This window comes from Sphaerulina musiva (genome assembly GCF_000320565.1).
Source record: "Sphaerulina musiva SO2202 unplaced genomic scaffold SEPMUscaffold_1, whole genome shotgun sequence".
Taxonomy (NCBI): domain Eukaryota; kingdom Fungi; phylum Ascomycota; class Dothideomycetes; order Mycosphaerellales; family Mycosphaerellaceae; genus Sphaerulina; species Sphaerulina musiva.
Window position 1 is genome coordinate 1,726,688 of NW_016017383.1, and position 15,398 is coordinate 1,742,085.

Sequence of the window (15,398 nt, forward strand, 5' to 3'; positions counted from 1 at the left end):
ATGTGATTTCTTTTTTTTTTCGGTATATTTGTTTGATGTGCTCAATATCTGCGTGTTTAACTTTTCTCTTTCTTTCTTCGGAGAGCCAGAACTGCTGGAAGATCTCGGTAAACGGACAGAAAAAAGGACAGAAGCAGAAAAAAAAAGAAAGAAATGTGAAATGCTCCCTCAAAAGAGATCCGTCCTCGCATTCTTTCTACCACGCTCCAGGTCAATCTCGACACGTCTCTCAGGTCTGCTCTTCCGCCTGAGATAATAATTATTATCGCCTTCTTCACTTCTTCCTCTCCCCAACGGCGGCGGACTCAAAACTTTCCCGTGGCTACCATACGCATAAAAGTCCACACTTCGTCTCATGCTCTTAGCCATCGACAACGTCATTTCCATCTGTCTCGCGTCCGACTCTCTTTTCTGAAGGAGCTCCTCCATGTCATCTACTGTTGTTCTTCTGGATCGCTTCCTCCTCCTCCACCACATCCGCGCTCGCACCCAAGTATTATTGACCTGATCCACCGAGAGCGCCACGGCGATGGCGGGCACAGAAATGGCGAGTCCAATACCGAAAATGTACGCGGAAGCATATTCCAGGGGGATTTCCGCGCTGGAGCCTACACCGCCCGGATGGGGGAATTGTTCGATATTCACGGCGAAAAAGGCGGTGATGAAGGAGAGCGGGAGGAAGATGATGGTCACGATGGTGAAGACCATGATGGTTTGGCCTTGGCGGTGCGTTCCCGCGGCGGAATCGCGTGCGAATCGAGCTTCAAAGGCGTTGGCGTGCTTTTGCTTCAAGTCGAGAAGAGATCGGATGCTTTCGTAGACGCGGTTGGCTTGTACTTCCATGCGATTGATGTCCTTGATGGGATTGGAGATGGTTTTCTCCTGTTCATCAAACGCTTTGTCGCACTTGCGGACTCGCATGTGTGATCGTTCGGTTTGGTAGACGGCCTTGACTGCATCCTTGAACTCGGGCAGGAGATGTTTCTGGTGATCTAGGACCATGCGGATGATGTCGAGCTCATCTCGAATATCTTTGATTTCCGCAAGTAAATCAGTCTCTGCGCCCACGTCTAGCAACTGGTTGATGAAGGCTGGATTCGTATCGGTAGGATCGATATCATCATACCGATCCGGATGTTTCTTGACCGTGTGTTCGTATGCTTTGGAGTCGGCTTCGAGGTGCTTGGAGAACCTGTTGGGTTTTTGATGACTCTGCAACCAGTCCGACGCTTGACGACTCGCCTTGGAGAACCCTTGGAACAGCGACGCCTCGTTGTCCATGGCAGCACCGATGGAGCTCTCGAACATGTCAAGGAATTGAAACTCGTCGTCGCCCTTTCGATGTCTGTCAAACGTGCCGAAGCATCTTCCCGCGATCGTCATGGCCAGCTCATACACGTCTTGCACCGGCTCTCTCGTCTTCGAGTTGATATCCTCGATAATCCCTTCCAGAACATTGAGAGGATCGTTTCGTGGTTGTCGCCAGCGCTGAGGGAAACTCGTCACAACCAAGTCTTTGCCGAGAATCCAGAGCCAGAGCTGATCTACCATGAATATCTTCGGTCCACCTTCCTGGTCTTTGTGATGTTTCTCCTGGAACCGATACACCACCTGGTCACTATCGCGGACACTGGTATCAATGTTGTGGTAGAAGAACTGGTCGAGTGTGCGTCGGACATGCAAGAAAGAGGCAGACTTGCTGAGATGCGCGCGGATCAACACTTCATCCGGCACTGCAGCTATCGTGTGTCTTTGCGGATTTTGCATTGCCATCTGCCTAGAAGGAGTAGGCCGAAGAGTTAGCAAGTATTTCATGTTAGAAATCTCGCTCTTTGAGCGCACCGCCCCAGTGAGGGTCAACTCTGGTGGGATAGTGTGACTTCACTTACATCTCGCGGCGCCGGCGGTCTGTCTCGAAATGGAGGTACGGCATGAACATGAAGATGCTGCGCGAGCTTTGAAGTCTTCTCAAAGGCGTGCTGCCACTCTTGCCTACGCTACTCTTGGTCGACTGTCTCGTTGACGGCTTGCGTGCCTCTTTCGACGTCTTCGCTGCCGCAGTCGCAGCCTTGGCAGTCTTTCTATTCGTACTTGTTGACGCGGTGGCTGTCGTCGACGTCGTCTCTTGCCGCTGGGCTTGTGGTTTGCCAGGTCGGCCATTCAGCCGGGGGTCGACTGATGCATCAGAGGCAGCCATTGTCGAGTTTGTGTCCGTCGTACTCTGTCGCTGGGGCTTGGGAGACTTATTCTTGGACCTGGCATGTTGTGCTCCAGCAATGGTATCAGGCTCTTCGCTCTGAGAAGCCTCTAGCTTCGATCTATCGAGCTTCTCGAAGCTCTTGTTCCTAGTTGGAGTGCCTGGAAAGGGCGAAAGGCTGGCTGGCTCCTCTACGACGACTGCAGGTGGTCCAGATTCTTCCAGGTCTGCCTCCAATCGCTGAACCACCTGGCACATGGGCCGCATAAAACGTGAATGGTGTTGCTGACCCCGATGCTGATGATTGAAAGCAGACGCCAGAGCCTTGTATCCCTCCACGTCCGTAGCTCCTTGTTCGATGAAACGTTTCGTGAGCAATGCATCACACCACGTGAGATTGTTCGCTGGTAAGTGGATCCAGCGGAATTGTGTAGCTTTGGTCATTTCTGGTAATGTACTGATTGAGTGTTTCGAGGGATCCTTCGCGCTGCGAGCATACAGCAATTCATACACCGATCGACGCTGCACTCGATTGAAGTCCTTGTGGTCAAAGTCAACAATCGTTGCACTAAACTGTTGCGCTGCCTCCACTTCGTCCGCAGAGAGCTCTTTGACGTGATTCCAAGGCGCGAGCATCTCCACGATCTTTATCTGGCCCTTCTGGGCCGCAATGAGTAATGGAGTGTTCCCGAAGCGATCTTTGACCGATCGCCTGGTCCCCGAGGTCCCCAGCAGGCATTCAGCAGCATCGATGTTGCCGAATTCCGCAGCAACATGCAGAGGCGTTCTACCGTTCAGGAGTTGGCCATTCACGTCCGCACCAGCAGCGACTAGTCTCTGTACCAGAGCACCAGAAGAAGATTGACAAGCATTGTGAAGAGCTGACCAGTCGCCATCAGATTTCGAGTGTACATCGGCTCCATGCTCGATCAAGATTCGCGCCAGGTTGTCGCGATTGTTGGACGCAGCCAGCTGTAGGGGGCTTTTCATACGCATATCTGTTGCGTTGACCCGGGCCTGAGGCGAGGCACCACCAAAGCGCGTTTTCAGCAGGATCCTGAGCAGGTCTTCGTGGTCTGTGACACAGGCCCAATGAACAGCTGTACGGCCAAGCTCATCTTCAGCATCGATATTGACCCCGGCCTGAAGTAGATAGTGCACAATGCCCATGCCGCATCTGCGTTTCGGCCGGTCTGATGCACTCGTGAAATGTCTTTTGTCGCCCTGATCTGCCGCAAGGTTATGTAACACGTTTCGACGCCGCTTGTCCAGAGTATCGACGTGGGCGCCACGAGATACGAGAAGCTCCACGATGGTGCCATGACCTTTCCACGCTGCAGTCATCAGAGCAGTGCGGCCCTTTTTGTCCTTGGCTTCCAGGTTGGCACGATGATCGATCAAAACCTCGATGAGTTCTGCTTGTCCATGCTCGGCGGCTCTAAGCAATGCTGGAGGTTTATTCCCAGTGGCATAGTCCGGATCAGCTCCCCGGATCAATAGATATCTGGCGACATCGACAAGTCCTTTGTCGCAGGCTCGAACCAGGCCAACCGATAGGAGGGTTGTGCCAAAGTGGCGTTCATTCTGAACATCCTCGATCACATCTTGGACTTGTCGCACGTCGTTCCTCTCGACGGCCTTCAGTAGCCGAGGCTCTGGTCTAAGATTTGTGCTGTCGCCGCTTTGAAGGCTGACAGGTCTTCGTGGCATTGTGAGGAGTCAGTGGTGTTGGGTCTATAGCCCCTGAGCATCATAGGAAAAGCCGCGCCCGCGAGTTTGTTGCATGATACATCTCGGTCTATCTGGAGCCATAGCAAGGGACTGAACGAAGACTCCAACCTCAATAATTATTCGTGCAGAGGGTTGTGCATGTACTACTGTGGCTGCACGATAAGCGAGATGGCTGTGAATCCTTCGGGACGCAGAGGCGATCACGACCGATTTCTGTCGATTTGAAGTGAATTAATTCAGTATCCAGACGTTGACGAGTAGAAATACCGGGAGATGTATGCAAGTATGGCGTTCCATGCTCCAAGCAAGCACTTGGAGAGTGAGAAAAGTAAATGAATAGGTATCGTCGGGGTGAAAATATATTCGGGGAACGGCGCTGGTGTCTGAAAGTAGTAGGACGCTACCTCGCAGCCATATATCGATGTATCGATTAGTCCAATTGGGTGCCTCGATATATTACTTTTTCGAGAACTTGTTTTCAATGCTTATGGCTAATGCTACTGTTACGTTACAAGTGCATCCAACTCCAATTGCCTTTGTTACCCCCCCGATCGGGCCAACTGCCTGTAGGCTGTAGCAAGCCCAGAAACAGGCCTGCTACATACATTATTGCCAAACCTGAGCGGGTTCTTGCACGTCCCTCTCCAAAACTTGTGAATTCCAAAAGCAAAACGTAGCAAACTCCCCATAAACAGTAGCACCATGGCCTGTAAACCCGCATCCATCGAGCTCATGTTGGCTCTCATGCGGCTCTCGCTTTCTCAGATGCGAAGTTCAAAAGCAAAACTTTTTAACCTCCCCGTAGACAGTACCTTAGCGTCACGGCCTGTGAACCCGCATCCATCGAGCTCATGATGGCTCTCATGCGGCTCTCGTTTTCTCAGATCTTTGTAAAACCAACTGGCTGGACCGAATATTGCCTAGGAGTCCGGCGTCCACGTCTTCGGCGAACAGCTGACTTTACAAAGACACTCTGGATAATCGGAATCAAGTACTCTTGCTGTAAAGTCGGCTGGCTCAAGCGCTGGTTGCTCGTCGTACTCCTGGATCGGATCTTCAATTGCCACCTCGCTGGCACCAAGTCTCACTCCGCCGTCCTCTTCGGCATTCCACTCCGCATATTCCGCCACGGTGGCATATTTGTAGCCTGCTGGAAGCGTTTTGCACCACTGCAGGTACTCGGCGCGAATTTCGGCACACTTCTTTTCAAAGTCCTTCTTCTGCTGAAGTTTGGCGAAACCTTGGATGGTCACCTCGTTGCCGGCGATCCACGGCAATATGTTCTTGAAAACGCGTTCAACAAGCTTGTACTGACAAGGCACATAAGTCCTCGTGCTCACCCAAAATATGTATCCCGAGGGCGGCTGTAGCTCGATGGTCAGATGATCAAGCTTGAGTTCGCGGACGAGCTTTGCAACATCGTCGAGCTGGGGATTGTATATTCTCTGCGACGGAGGGCCGAATACGTTACCATAATCCTTGTGCGACAGAGAAATTTCGAGTCTCTTAACCCGCTCGCTTAACATCTTGTGCTTCACCAGCTTCCTTAGCTGTGTGGTTCCCACCGCACGAAAGACAGCGGTCTGGAAGTATACGTCGCTGCCTTCATCGTGAGTCTGGCGGTTCAGTTGGAGGATTGTACCGTACAATTGTGGGACGACCCTGCAATCGCAATCCCAGACGCGGGGTCTGCCGAGACGTGCAAGGCGGTACGTGTCAGTACCCAAGACTGGGCCTTGCCTCTCTCCGAGCGCAAAGTCATAGATCTTGATACGCAGTTCGGCAGGAAGTTCGAGCAGCCGAAACCTCTTGTTCTGTGTTTTTTCAGCCCATAGCCAATAGCGCCATTGCTTATCCCACAGGTCAACTTGCCGAGCCAGCCTATACTCTTCGAAGTGATTCAATTGGTTTCCATAAGTTGTGACCTCCTGCATGAGGAATTGCGTCAGTCTTATCCAGAAGGGTTCCTTGTACACCCAGATCTTGTGTTGGTGGTCGATGTCGATCTCAAGTTTCACAGGGTCGGAAATCCAGTCGGCAAACTTGTAGTGAGTCCATCCTATGTGGGTGTGCCGCGAGTCGTAAAGCTTGGGCGCTCCTTCAGCCTTTGTAATGGTAATGTCGAGGTCACGGTGACTCAAGTTCATTAGGTTGAATCTGGAGATCTCGGCCTCGATCATATTGAGAATGAAGTCGCGCATATCCGCGGCTCCAACTAGCGGTCGAAAGTGCGTGGGACTGGCCACGAATGGTAACCAGTATCCTCTGCGCATCGTTCTTGCCTTTGGAGCACAATGCCTGTGCTGTGTGAGTGTGTAACCTTAGAAGAGGTCAAAGTAGTTTGTGTTCAGGATGTGCTGCGTACCTTATGCAACCGTGATGTTATTGTCGACGAAGAAGAGTTACCTACAGGAAGGCAACTATTTAAGGGGAAGAAGGGGCGTGGCAAGTGCCGAGGCCGATCACGTGCATTTGCATTTGCATGCCGTGTGAATGAGATTGAAGTGAAGTAGGTATAGCAACCAAGAGAGGTAAACAGCGGCTTAGGGCGCTTGATTCACCGCAAACCATGTGTACAATGAGAAGATGAATGTTTTCAGTACGCCTCACTAGGGCACATCCTGTCCATGAGCGTACTTGAGCACGCTGTCGAGCAGCAGAGGAGGCAGACTAGTGGTCAGGCCAGCCACCGCAGGAGCCTGAGGCCCATCCACATCCATCCTGTCTGCCTCACCAACCAGGTCGTCCTTTTCAGCTTTCCCCTCGCCGTCTTCATCTACATCATCGTCGTCGTCGTCGTCTTCTTCGTCTTCTTCTCCCTGATCCAACTTCCGCTTCAGGCCTGTGATGACCTTGTCGACGCCCATCTCGCGCTCGCGTATCGTGTAGTCGTCATCCCAGACTTGGTCTTCGGTCAGCTGAGCGACCATGGCCTGTTGGATTTCCATGGCCGAAGACCACAAGTCTCGCATGTCCTCGGCCTTCAGGACACCAGCGGCGCCGTTGCTGCGCGGGTCATCACTGATGTGCACACTCTCTTCGATCCAGTCCTCGGCTTTTGTTTCCAGCTTCTTACGCAGCAGCTGTTGCAACAGCGCCTCCTGGGTGTCGCCGGGAAAGGTGGGCAAGGGGTAAACGTGCAGGGAGGTGAAGAGCTGGCGCTGCGAGCTCAATGCGCTGGCGAGTGCCTCGAGATTCGCGCCCAGCTTAACGGACGCTTTCTGCAGCTCTGGCCTGTTGATTCTTACCTTAGCGAACTTACCTCACTCAGTGTACGCAGCGAACATGGCTTGGCAAATGCGCCGACTGAGCGACGTACCATGCGAGCAACGGGTCATGCTTGGGGCTCTGCAGCTCGGCCAGTAGGAGGCCGATGGAGGTCGACAGGCCTGACAGGCGCATGCGCAGCTGATCAATGGCCTTGACGTGCTCCGGCGGCAGCGGCAGCGTCGATGTCTCGGGCTGCGTGTGCGCCATCGAGCATCGAGCGGCGCGGCGAAACGGTCTTGATTTTGTGAATGTGGGTGGGATACCACTGATGACGGGATGTTGCTGATGCTACTGATGCTGCTGATGCTGATGCTGATGCTGCTGATGCTGCTGACGATTATGGCCGGCGAGGTGGTCTGGTCAGGCAGGTCCATGTTTCTGCCTGGCGTATTCAGCTGCTCGGCTCGGCGCTTGCCAAGATATATGTATCCAGGTACCTACAATGAACTACATGTACTCTCTCCCTCTTCCTCCTCCTCCTCCTCCTCCTCCTACGCCTCCTTTCCTCCTTCCTCCGCAACCTAGTCAACCTCCTCATCCTCCTCCTTCACTGCTACCTACATATTGTGACAATAACAAGACTCCTACATGCCCGCCATGTAAGCCTGACGCTGAGCAAGCTGAGCGTAACAAAGCCGCGCTTCATGTCTTATGCATGCAACGCGCACTCTTGTAGCACACCGGCTACAGCGGCCGCCTCAATCACTGTTTGTCATCTATGTAGGTGCCTATCTTACGATAGTCCTGCGGTAAGGCCGCTCAGCTAGGTATTATTCCACTCCCATTCACCAAAGACTGCTATACAGACAATATCGTACTTCTTTCCTCACTCTTTTATTCACCTACCCGACATCTTCATTCACCTATCCGACATCCTTATTGCACGTACATACGCACACTCGCGCTATGCCAGGACGCGGTGGCCTGTTGAGCCTTGTTGGCAAAGGAATCGCCATGGGAGCCGAGTACAGAGAACATCGCAAAGAACAGAAGCAAGCTCGCGCCAATGCTCAAGATGAACACACTGAGCCCATTGAGCAGTCAGACTGGAGTCCAGCAACCCAGTTTCAACATGGAAAGGCGGAACCACCTCCAGGACACGCAGATGCAGCTCTTCCATCGACAGCCTCCAGGACACTGAAAACAGGAGGACCACCAGCACTGCCAGATGACAAAAGGGGAGAAATTTCCTCGGAAGAGGACTTTGATTCCGATTATGAGTCTCTCGAAGATGACGAAGAGCTACTAGAACTGGACGAAGCACTAACTTCAACCGACGCCAAGGGACTGCCCACCTACGACGAATCTGAGCAGGAATATCAGCCTGTCGATGAGCTGGTTCGTGATGTCATCAACACCAGTCGACCTCCTCCAACGAGCACATGCAGTGGGACACCAGTCACGAGTCGATCACAGCTTCCATGTCCTGTCATACTCCCGCAAAGACGTCCACGCAAGAAAGCCAGAGGGTTCATCAGAGCCTACAGTCCCGTTTTGTCAGACTGTGGCATCTCTCAAGAAGTCTTTCTCAAGTTTCTGAAAAACTTCCACACATCCTCGCAGGCATCTCCAATCTTCCCTATCATCAGATTCTCCGCAGCTATTGCAGGGCTTGCACCTTCCGTCATTGCCATCGCCATCTGCGCTGCCGCACAAGTTGCAGCAAGCGTAGGCGCCGAAGTGCAGTCTCGCGCTCGCACCAACGACTTCCTCGACCGCATGAATGAAGAGCTCTTCAAGCCTGCAGGTCTCTACTGCATGATTGTCAAATACAAATCCGACGCAGACATGCAACAAAAGTCTTCTTCTCTGATCAACTTGATCCGTGCAGAACGAGTCGATGTCACTACTACGAATCAGACGATAGCAAAATACACTCGTACAACAGCATCTGGTGACGGTGACCCCACCAGAACCAGCATGAGCATGAGCATGAGCAATCGAATCCAGAATCTCCGACTCGCGAGTGCTTCAACCAGAGGAACTGCCATGCTTCCCGACTCTGCGCCGCTAATTTTTCCAGACATTGATCACACCGTCGCTCAAGCAGGTCCGGAGACATTCAAAGACAAGACCCACGATGCGAAGAAGTTTCTCGCACACTATCTCGATCGAAGAGCACAAATGGATCAAGTCAGCCTTCTTTTCTATTCCGTTTTTTTCTTTCTCTTTGCCTCTTTTCTCTTTCTTTCAATTTTCGTTTTCTTTTCTTTTTTTGGTTATGAAATATGTTTTTTCAAGCTGATATCAAAATTCCAGGCAAGTCAAGATCCCAATTCCTCGCTCACGAGATCAAATCAACAACAACACAGCTTCAAGACCTCCATCGCAGACCCCAACCATCCCATGCACTCTGGCGGCTTGATCGCATTAGTCTCTGGTGGAAAATTGACGCCTCGAATGGATAAGCGTGCAGACAAGATGGAGAGAGATTTCTCTCGTGACACGCGCCGGGTCACACGGGGACGAGAATCGAGAGGCAGTAGCAGCAGCAGTAGGAGAAGAAGAAGGAGAAGAGGATACAGAAGCGCTTATCATGAGGAATTGTACGCTCGACTGGGTTTGCACGGTGATCGAGTTGCGGAACGTCGAGGGCAGGCTTACGTTGAAGATGAGCGGAGCGATGATGCTGGAGAGGGATCTTCCCATCGAGCTTTGCAGTATCGCGACGTTCGTGGCAGAGATCGTCGGAACGGGAAGGGTGGTCCCTTGGGCGCTGTCAAGAGGATTATGAAGGAGGATGTGCTGTATCTGATGATTGTGAACATGCCGTCGGAGTCTGAACTAGTGGAAGCTAGGCAAGACTTGGCAAGGGTCCAACGGCACTAATCAATTAGTACGATGGGCATAAGATCGCCGCGATCAAAATGAAATTTTATTATGAGCGACAGACACGACCCTGCATCTCTGCAGAGATCATCAGTCAAATCATCCCCTTCTCCTAGTCGATGGCGAATTCTTCTGCCTTTGGCTGCCGCTCGCCTTAACCACATTCGCATAGCTTGGTGCTCCCGCTTTCGTAGGAGTTAGCTTCTCCTGGTGCTTGGTGCTCGGACTGTTCCAGTAATAAATCATCTGCAACGCAAGGACCAGATTCAGGGAGAAGCCAGCAAGGAAGCCGTACAGGATCAGCTTATCGTCCACTTCTTGCAAAGTGGTGAAGATCCGTGCCAACGACCCAGCGAGATAGTTGAAGATCTGAGAAGCAAAATCATCAGTATACCTCCGTTTTATCTCTCTCCTCTTGTGTTCTTTCTTCTTTGTAAAACAGCCATGCATGCTGAGGGATATATCCCACTTACCGCAAAAGCACTCAATTGTCCGGTTCCCCCTTGTGAGAAAATCGTCACAATCTGAGGCAATTTACTCGCCACGCCCAACAAGCCCGCTCCAGCCTGAAAGTACTGCAATTGTGCCATGCTCACGACGCTCTCATTGTACAAGGCATATCCCGCAGCGGCCAAACCTCCCACAAACACGGCAGCAGCAGGTGCTTTGCCCGAATACTGCAAGACCAAGACACTAATAGCCACATTCTGCACTGCAATCAATGCAGTCTCACCATATGTGGAAAAGGGAAACTGATTTCGCACGTTGTAGACGAGCGTGACGAGGTAGCTGACGGTTTCGAGGAGGTAGGAGAGGAAGGAGATGCCATCGGCGGATTGGCTGTTGATGAGTTTGAGGAGTTGCGGGATCTTGACGATGCTGGAGGCGCCAATGATGGCGATGCCTAGCGCTTTGGAGATGGCGAGTTTCAGGCAGACGGTGTCGGAGATGGTGATGTTGTGGACGAGACTTCGGTAGCAGCTGTCGCCGAGGAGTTGTGTTGCTGCATCGCTGATGGGTTGGGGCAGGTTGCGCGTGATGGGCGTGAGGATGCCGCGGAGTGTTGTTTCGAGGGCTTCCATCTTTCTTTTCCACCTGTGCAGGCTGTGCTGGTGCTGTTCTGGTGTGCTCAGTGCTGTATCTGTACAACTCCAGCTCGAATAGTTGTTGCCAAGGCTCTATAACTATTTTGAGATTATATAAGCGATATAGGGGTCACCTTTACCAGGATTCTTTCGTCATCACACGCTAGCTACTATGTATATACATGTACACGAGTTGCAGATCAATCCTCATCCGTTCATGTTCTTCACATATCCACATGCTCAATCATGAATAATTCATAGCCATTTGGGCACAGAAATGCCGGTGGAAACCCCTTACCGCGATGACTTTGAGCTGGATCTAATAGACGACCCCGATCTGCCTTTACCTCTTCCGCACAGTACCGGCGACCGCGAACCCCGGTGGCTACAGAGCACGCCTAACTGGACACGAAGGTGGTTCCAACAAGTCAATGGGCATATGGATATCCTTCAACCTCGATGGCTAGAAAGCCGTCAATCGTCACATACCCACAAAACGAGTGACTTCTTCCGACCTCGTCTCACTGCGGCCTATGTATGCTGCTCTATAGTTGCCTTATACGTGCTATACTGCTACATTGTCCGGTCACCTCTCTTCGCTTCGAAACTGCCCAAATATACTGGTCGGTTTGACGTGGGCGCCATCGACATCGAAGTTCCCGTGGTGGAGCCTCACAACATTGTCAATTCCGTTTTCAAGCAAAATGGCGAACCGGCCTTTCGCCTCGATACTGTCCTCTTCACTCTCTACTATCCTGCTGTGAAAGGATCGCGGAGCTCGAAACCACGACACAAATGGTTCCCCAAGCCAATCAGCCTGATTGCAGAAGGTTATGCACACGCCGCTCACTTCAACAACTTCTTCTCCCGACCTTTATTCACATTTGCGCTATGGGGTTTGGCAAGTTCCATCGATATTCCTGCCAAGGTCGACGTGCCTTTGATTGATCCTTCTTCCTCCATGCAAGATGCAGACGGCGACGAGGCCGACCTATCACGGCTTCCCGTAGTGGTTCTCAGCCATGGCGACGTAAGCTCACGGACAGACTACACTGCCTACTGCGGCGAGCTCGCCAGTCGAGGAATCGTTGTAGCGGCGATCGAACATCGAGATGGATCTTGCCCGGGCAGCATCGTTCATCTGCCTCACGGCAAGACGAGAAGAGTACTGCTTTGGAGAGCCGATCAACTGAAGCCAGAAAACGGGAAAGAGGAGGTGAGCAACGATGAATGGAGATTTCAGAAACTGGCCTATCGAGATGCCGAGATCCACGAGACCATACGTGTTTTGGAAGATTTGGACTTGGGTAGAGGAGATGAAGTCTTCTCGTACAACTATAGGAAGGAAGGCAAGGATCTTGAACACTGGAAGGGTCGTCTCGACTTTTCGCATCTCGTGATCGCTGGGCATAGCTTCGGCGCGACAGGTGAGTTTGAGCAGTGCCGAAAGCGTGACTCCGTGTTTGGTATCGAGCCTACCGAGACGATAAGCTCCGAAACAGATGCCGTTCAGACCGGATTCGCATTATTTACAGAAAGAAAGATGTATATGCTGACCTGGTGAATCCGTCACTACTATTGTTACAGGAGCACTCCAAGCACTCAAAAGCGCAAACTCAGCAACTGGTGGAATCATTCTCGACCCGGGAAAGTCCAGCGGGCAGCTGAATACCGACATCGACGTCCCGTTGTTGGTGGTGCACTCTGACTCGTGGTCCAAGGCTCACACAATCTTTTACAACCGGCCGCATTTTGACACGGTGCGCGACATTGCGTCTCACGTTTTGAACCGCACTGGCGCCAGCTGGTTCATGACGAGTTTGAAGACGTCTCATCCTTCTTGCACCGACGCACCGCTCATCGAGCCTTTGTTACTATCCTGGACGACGGGCGCAACGATCAATGTCAGAGAAGGCTTACGCGAGTACGTCCGAGTCAGCATGGAATTCATCGAATTTTTGCAGACGGGGAAGCGCAGTGGTGTGCTAGATATCGGTCCTACACATGAGTCGTATGGGAATGATACGAGATCTCTGGAGCAGAAGAATAGCATACCGCATTCCATTATGCGTTATTGGCAAGTCCATGTGGCTCCCGAGGTGAGGTTTCCAGAGGAAGAAGATGGCGACTCGATGCGAACCAAGGTGGATGATCGATCCATGCGGTATGACGAAGATGGCTACTCTGTGCAAACGAGAGTGAATGATGGATCCATACGGTACGATGAAGACGATGCATACTCTATGCAAACGAGGGTGAAGGATAGATTCTTGCGTTACGACGAAGAAGATGCAGACTCTGTCAAAACGAGGGGCACACGATAGATCCATGCGGGCAGTGTGACGAGAATTTCGCGACAGCAGCAAGCAACTCTCTTTTCACACATCAGTATTGGAGGAAGCTTTCTTGAGAGAAATGAAAGTCTGCATGTCACACGTCGTAGAGTGTAACTTACATGTAGACTTCCACTGCAGTGCCTCAAGATTCATCCAATCTACTCTAGAACAAACGGATTCCGCGTGCCGACGCGTTTGTGAAGAATTGTGACTCCAAAGTAAAAACGAAGTCTTTATGCCGCTATCCAATTGCCCAGCCCGCCTACCTACCTTAAAAAAGGTACTTGGTAAATTCCCCATGTCAGTCTTGTCACTCTCACTCCCGTCCAGTCCAGTCCAGTCAGGTAAGGTATTGCATGCAATAATCAATGAACTCACAAAGGGCAAAACAAAAAAAAGGGAAAAACCGGCAAGTTAAAAATAAAAATAAAAAAATTGTCCAAATTCCAACATTGACATGTAATCCATGTTGACGAAAATTTATCTCTCTGTCTCTGTTTCTCTCATTAGGTTAGGTATAGCGGGAAGGTGGAAGGGATTATACCTCAATACCAGTGATACTCGGCTGCGAGCGGGATTGACGGATCCCAATGACTTCTTCTATACTTTCCTTGACCATCCGTGAAAAAAAAAAGGAAAACCACAATGTCGGTACCTTACCTCATCTCATTTGCATCCATCTTTTCTTACCTACCTTACCTTCTTACGCAAGCCAAGAGAAATGCAAGAAAAAATGTCAATGCCTTCATTCATGCATTCATTCATGTTTTTTTTTTTTAACTTTCTAAAAAAAAAAAGAAGAAAAGAAAAAACTCCGACAAGTTCCATCGTATCGGGTTCCTAGTCGTATCCGTATCCGTATCGCATCGCCAGACGCCAACATCCTTCACTCGGCAGATTCTTGTACATGTAGGAGGTACAAGAATCCTAGATTCGGCAGTGTTACATGCTTACCTGCGTGGCTGTTAGGCTGTTAGGAGGTAGGCTGTTAGGCTGTTAGGCTGCTGGTCTGTCACATGTTACGGGCGGGTATGCTACATTTGGTGCGTGTTACATGTTACATGTTACATGTTACCTGGTTGGTGGTGGTGGTGGTGGTGGTGGTGGTGTACTATTACTATTATCATATCAGACCAGAATCAGACCAGATCAGACCAGACCAGACCAGACTCGACCAGACAAACTAACCGAACTGAACCGAACTGACCAGCTGAACCGAACTGAACTGAATCGACCTCCCTAATAGACCACCGCAGTAGATTGTTACATGTACTTATTGATTATTCAAAGAGAAAGAGAGAGGAGAGGAAAAAGTCAGCCACGAGAAAGCCGAGTTTGAAAACGACAAGAAGGTACTTGCCTGCCGACCGACAGGAAGTCACCAGCCAGGTACCTACCTAGGTAATCAGTGATCTGATGTATAGGTATGTATAGGTACATGTCAGGTAAGTTAGTCTGAAGACGAAGATCGATGATAGTGGTGATGATGATGATGATGATGATGATGATGATGATGACAATACAAGCCTAGGCAGAGAGGTAAGGTAAGGTAGGAGGTAAGGTAAGGTACAGGTACAGCTTACAGGTACAGGTAACAGGTACCCGACAGGATGTCTAGTGGGCTGACATGTTGGCTTGAAGAAGCTCAGCTGCATACCTGACCTGACCTGATGATCATCACTAAGGTACCGTCAGTCAGGTAGGTAGGTATGGATATGGACTTTCCTACAAACCTCCGGCAACACCTAGCAGAGTGCTATATCGTGACGTTGATATGCACGAAACGAAAGAGAGTAGGTGTTAGCTGACATGAGATTTCCATTTTCAGCTATAGCACTATACTGTGCTGTACTGCTATGCGCGCTCTATACAGGTGTTGTTGTTGTTGTATGTCGAGATAGATAAATCAGGTAGATGCATGGAACATTCGGCGTCCGATGTTTGGCTTCG

The 15,398-nt window shown here is 50.9% G+C and overlaps 5 protein-coding genes across 5 annotated transcripts; 2 read left to right on the plus strand and 3 right to left on the minus strand.

The window, feature by feature from the left end:
• Positions 1-26: 26 nt before the first annotated feature.
• On the minus strand, positions 27-4,053 carry SEPMUDRAFT_152899 (uncharacterized protein). Its single transcript, XM_016907491.1, has 2 exons — positions 1,890-4,053; positions 27-1,777 (listed from the first exon to the last, which is right to left on the minus strand). The coding sequence occupies exons 1-2, from the start codon at positions 3,905-3,907 to the stop codon at positions 169-171; spliced, it is 3,627 nt and encodes a 1,208-aa protein (XP_016764884.1). The 5' UTR covers positions 3,908-4,053; the 3' UTR covers positions 27-168.
• A 2,484-nt stretch (positions 4,054-6,537) lies between these two features.
• On the minus strand, positions 6,538-7,490 carry SEPMUDRAFT_56450 (uncharacterized protein; the record flags this gene model as incomplete). The annotated part of the gene is made up of 2 exons (XM_016909402.1): positions 7,248-7,490; positions 6,538-7,162 (listed from the first exon to the last, which is right to left on the minus strand). Exons 1-2 carry the CDS (start codon positions 7,403-7,405, stop codon positions 6,538-6,540), a joined length of 783 nt encoding a protein of 260 aa, XP_016764885.1. The 5' UTR covers positions 7,406-7,490.
• Positions 7,491-8,004: 514 nt separating this feature from the next.
• SEPMUDRAFT_76291 (uncharacterized protein) lies at positions 8,005-11,144 on the plus strand. Its single transcript, XM_016910133.1, has 3 exons — positions 8,005-9,331; positions 9,458-10,396; positions 10,501-11,144. Exons 1-2 carry the CDS (start codon positions 8,105-8,107, stop codon positions 10,025-10,027), a joined length of 1,797 nt encoding a protein of 598 aa, XP_016764886.1. The 5' UTR covers positions 8,005-8,104; the 3' UTR covers positions 10,028-10,396; positions 10,501-11,144.
• SEPMUDRAFT_145932 (mannose-P-dolichol utilization defect 1 protein) lies at positions 9,118-11,144 on the minus strand. The gene is made up of 3 exons (XM_016903348.1): positions 10,501-11,144; positions 9,458-10,396; positions 9,118-9,331 (listed from the first exon to the last, which is right to left on the minus strand). Exons 1-2 carry the CDS (start codon positions 11,107-11,109, stop codon positions 10,127-10,129), a joined length of 879 nt encoding a protein of 292 aa, XP_016764887.1. The 5' UTR covers positions 11,110-11,144; the 3' UTR covers positions 9,118-9,331; positions 9,458-10,126.
• A 281-nt stretch (positions 11,145-11,425) lies between these two features.
• SEPMUDRAFT_76295 (PAF acetylhydrolase) lies at positions 11,426-13,599 on the plus strand. The gene is made up of 2 exons (XM_016910134.1): positions 11,426-12,539; positions 12,700-13,599. The coding sequence occupies exons 1-2, from the start codon at positions 11,552-11,554 to the stop codon at positions 13,434-13,436; spliced, it is 1,725 nt and encodes a 574-aa protein (XP_016764888.1). The 5' UTR covers positions 11,426-11,551; the 3' UTR covers positions 13,437-13,599.
• Positions 13,600-15,398: the final 1,799 nt, after the last annotated feature.

Excerpts from the sequence above, each read along its gene's own strand:
- SEPMUDRAFT_152899 (XM_016907491.1), bottom strand. The coding sequence starts at position 3,907 with ATGCCACGAAGACCTGTCAGCCTTCAAAGCGGCGACAGCACAAATCTT. Across the intron at positions 1,778-1,889 it reads GACCGCCGGCGCCGCGAGAT|GCAGATGGCAATGCAAAATC; the intron begins GTAAGTGAAGTC and ends TACTCCTTCTAG.
- SEPMUDRAFT_76291 (XM_016910133.1), top strand. The coding sequence starts at position 8,105 with ATGCCAGGACGCGGTGGCCTGTTGAGCCTTGTTGGCAAAGGAATCGCC. Across the intron at positions 9,332-9,457 it reads GAAGAGCACAAATGGATCAA|GCAAGTCAAGATCCCAATTC; the intron begins GTCAGCCTTCTT and ends TCAAAATTCCAG.
- SEPMUDRAFT_145932 (XM_016903348.1), bottom strand. The coding sequence starts at position 11,109 with ATGGAAGCCCTCGAAACAACACTCCGCGGCATCCTCACGCCCATCACG. Across the intron at positions 10,397-10,500 it reads GACAATTGAGTGCTTTTGCG|ATCTTCAACTATCTCGCTGG; the intron begins GTAAGTGGGATA and ends TTTGCTTCTCAG.
- SEPMUDRAFT_76295 (XM_016910134.1), top strand. The coding sequence starts at position 11,552 with ATGGATATCCTTCAACCTCGATGGCTAGAAAGCCGTCAATCGTCACAT. Across the intron at positions 12,540-12,699 it reads GCATAGCTTCGGCGCGACAG|GAGCACTCCAAGCACTCAAA; the intron begins GTGAGTTTGAGC and ends CTATTGTTACAG.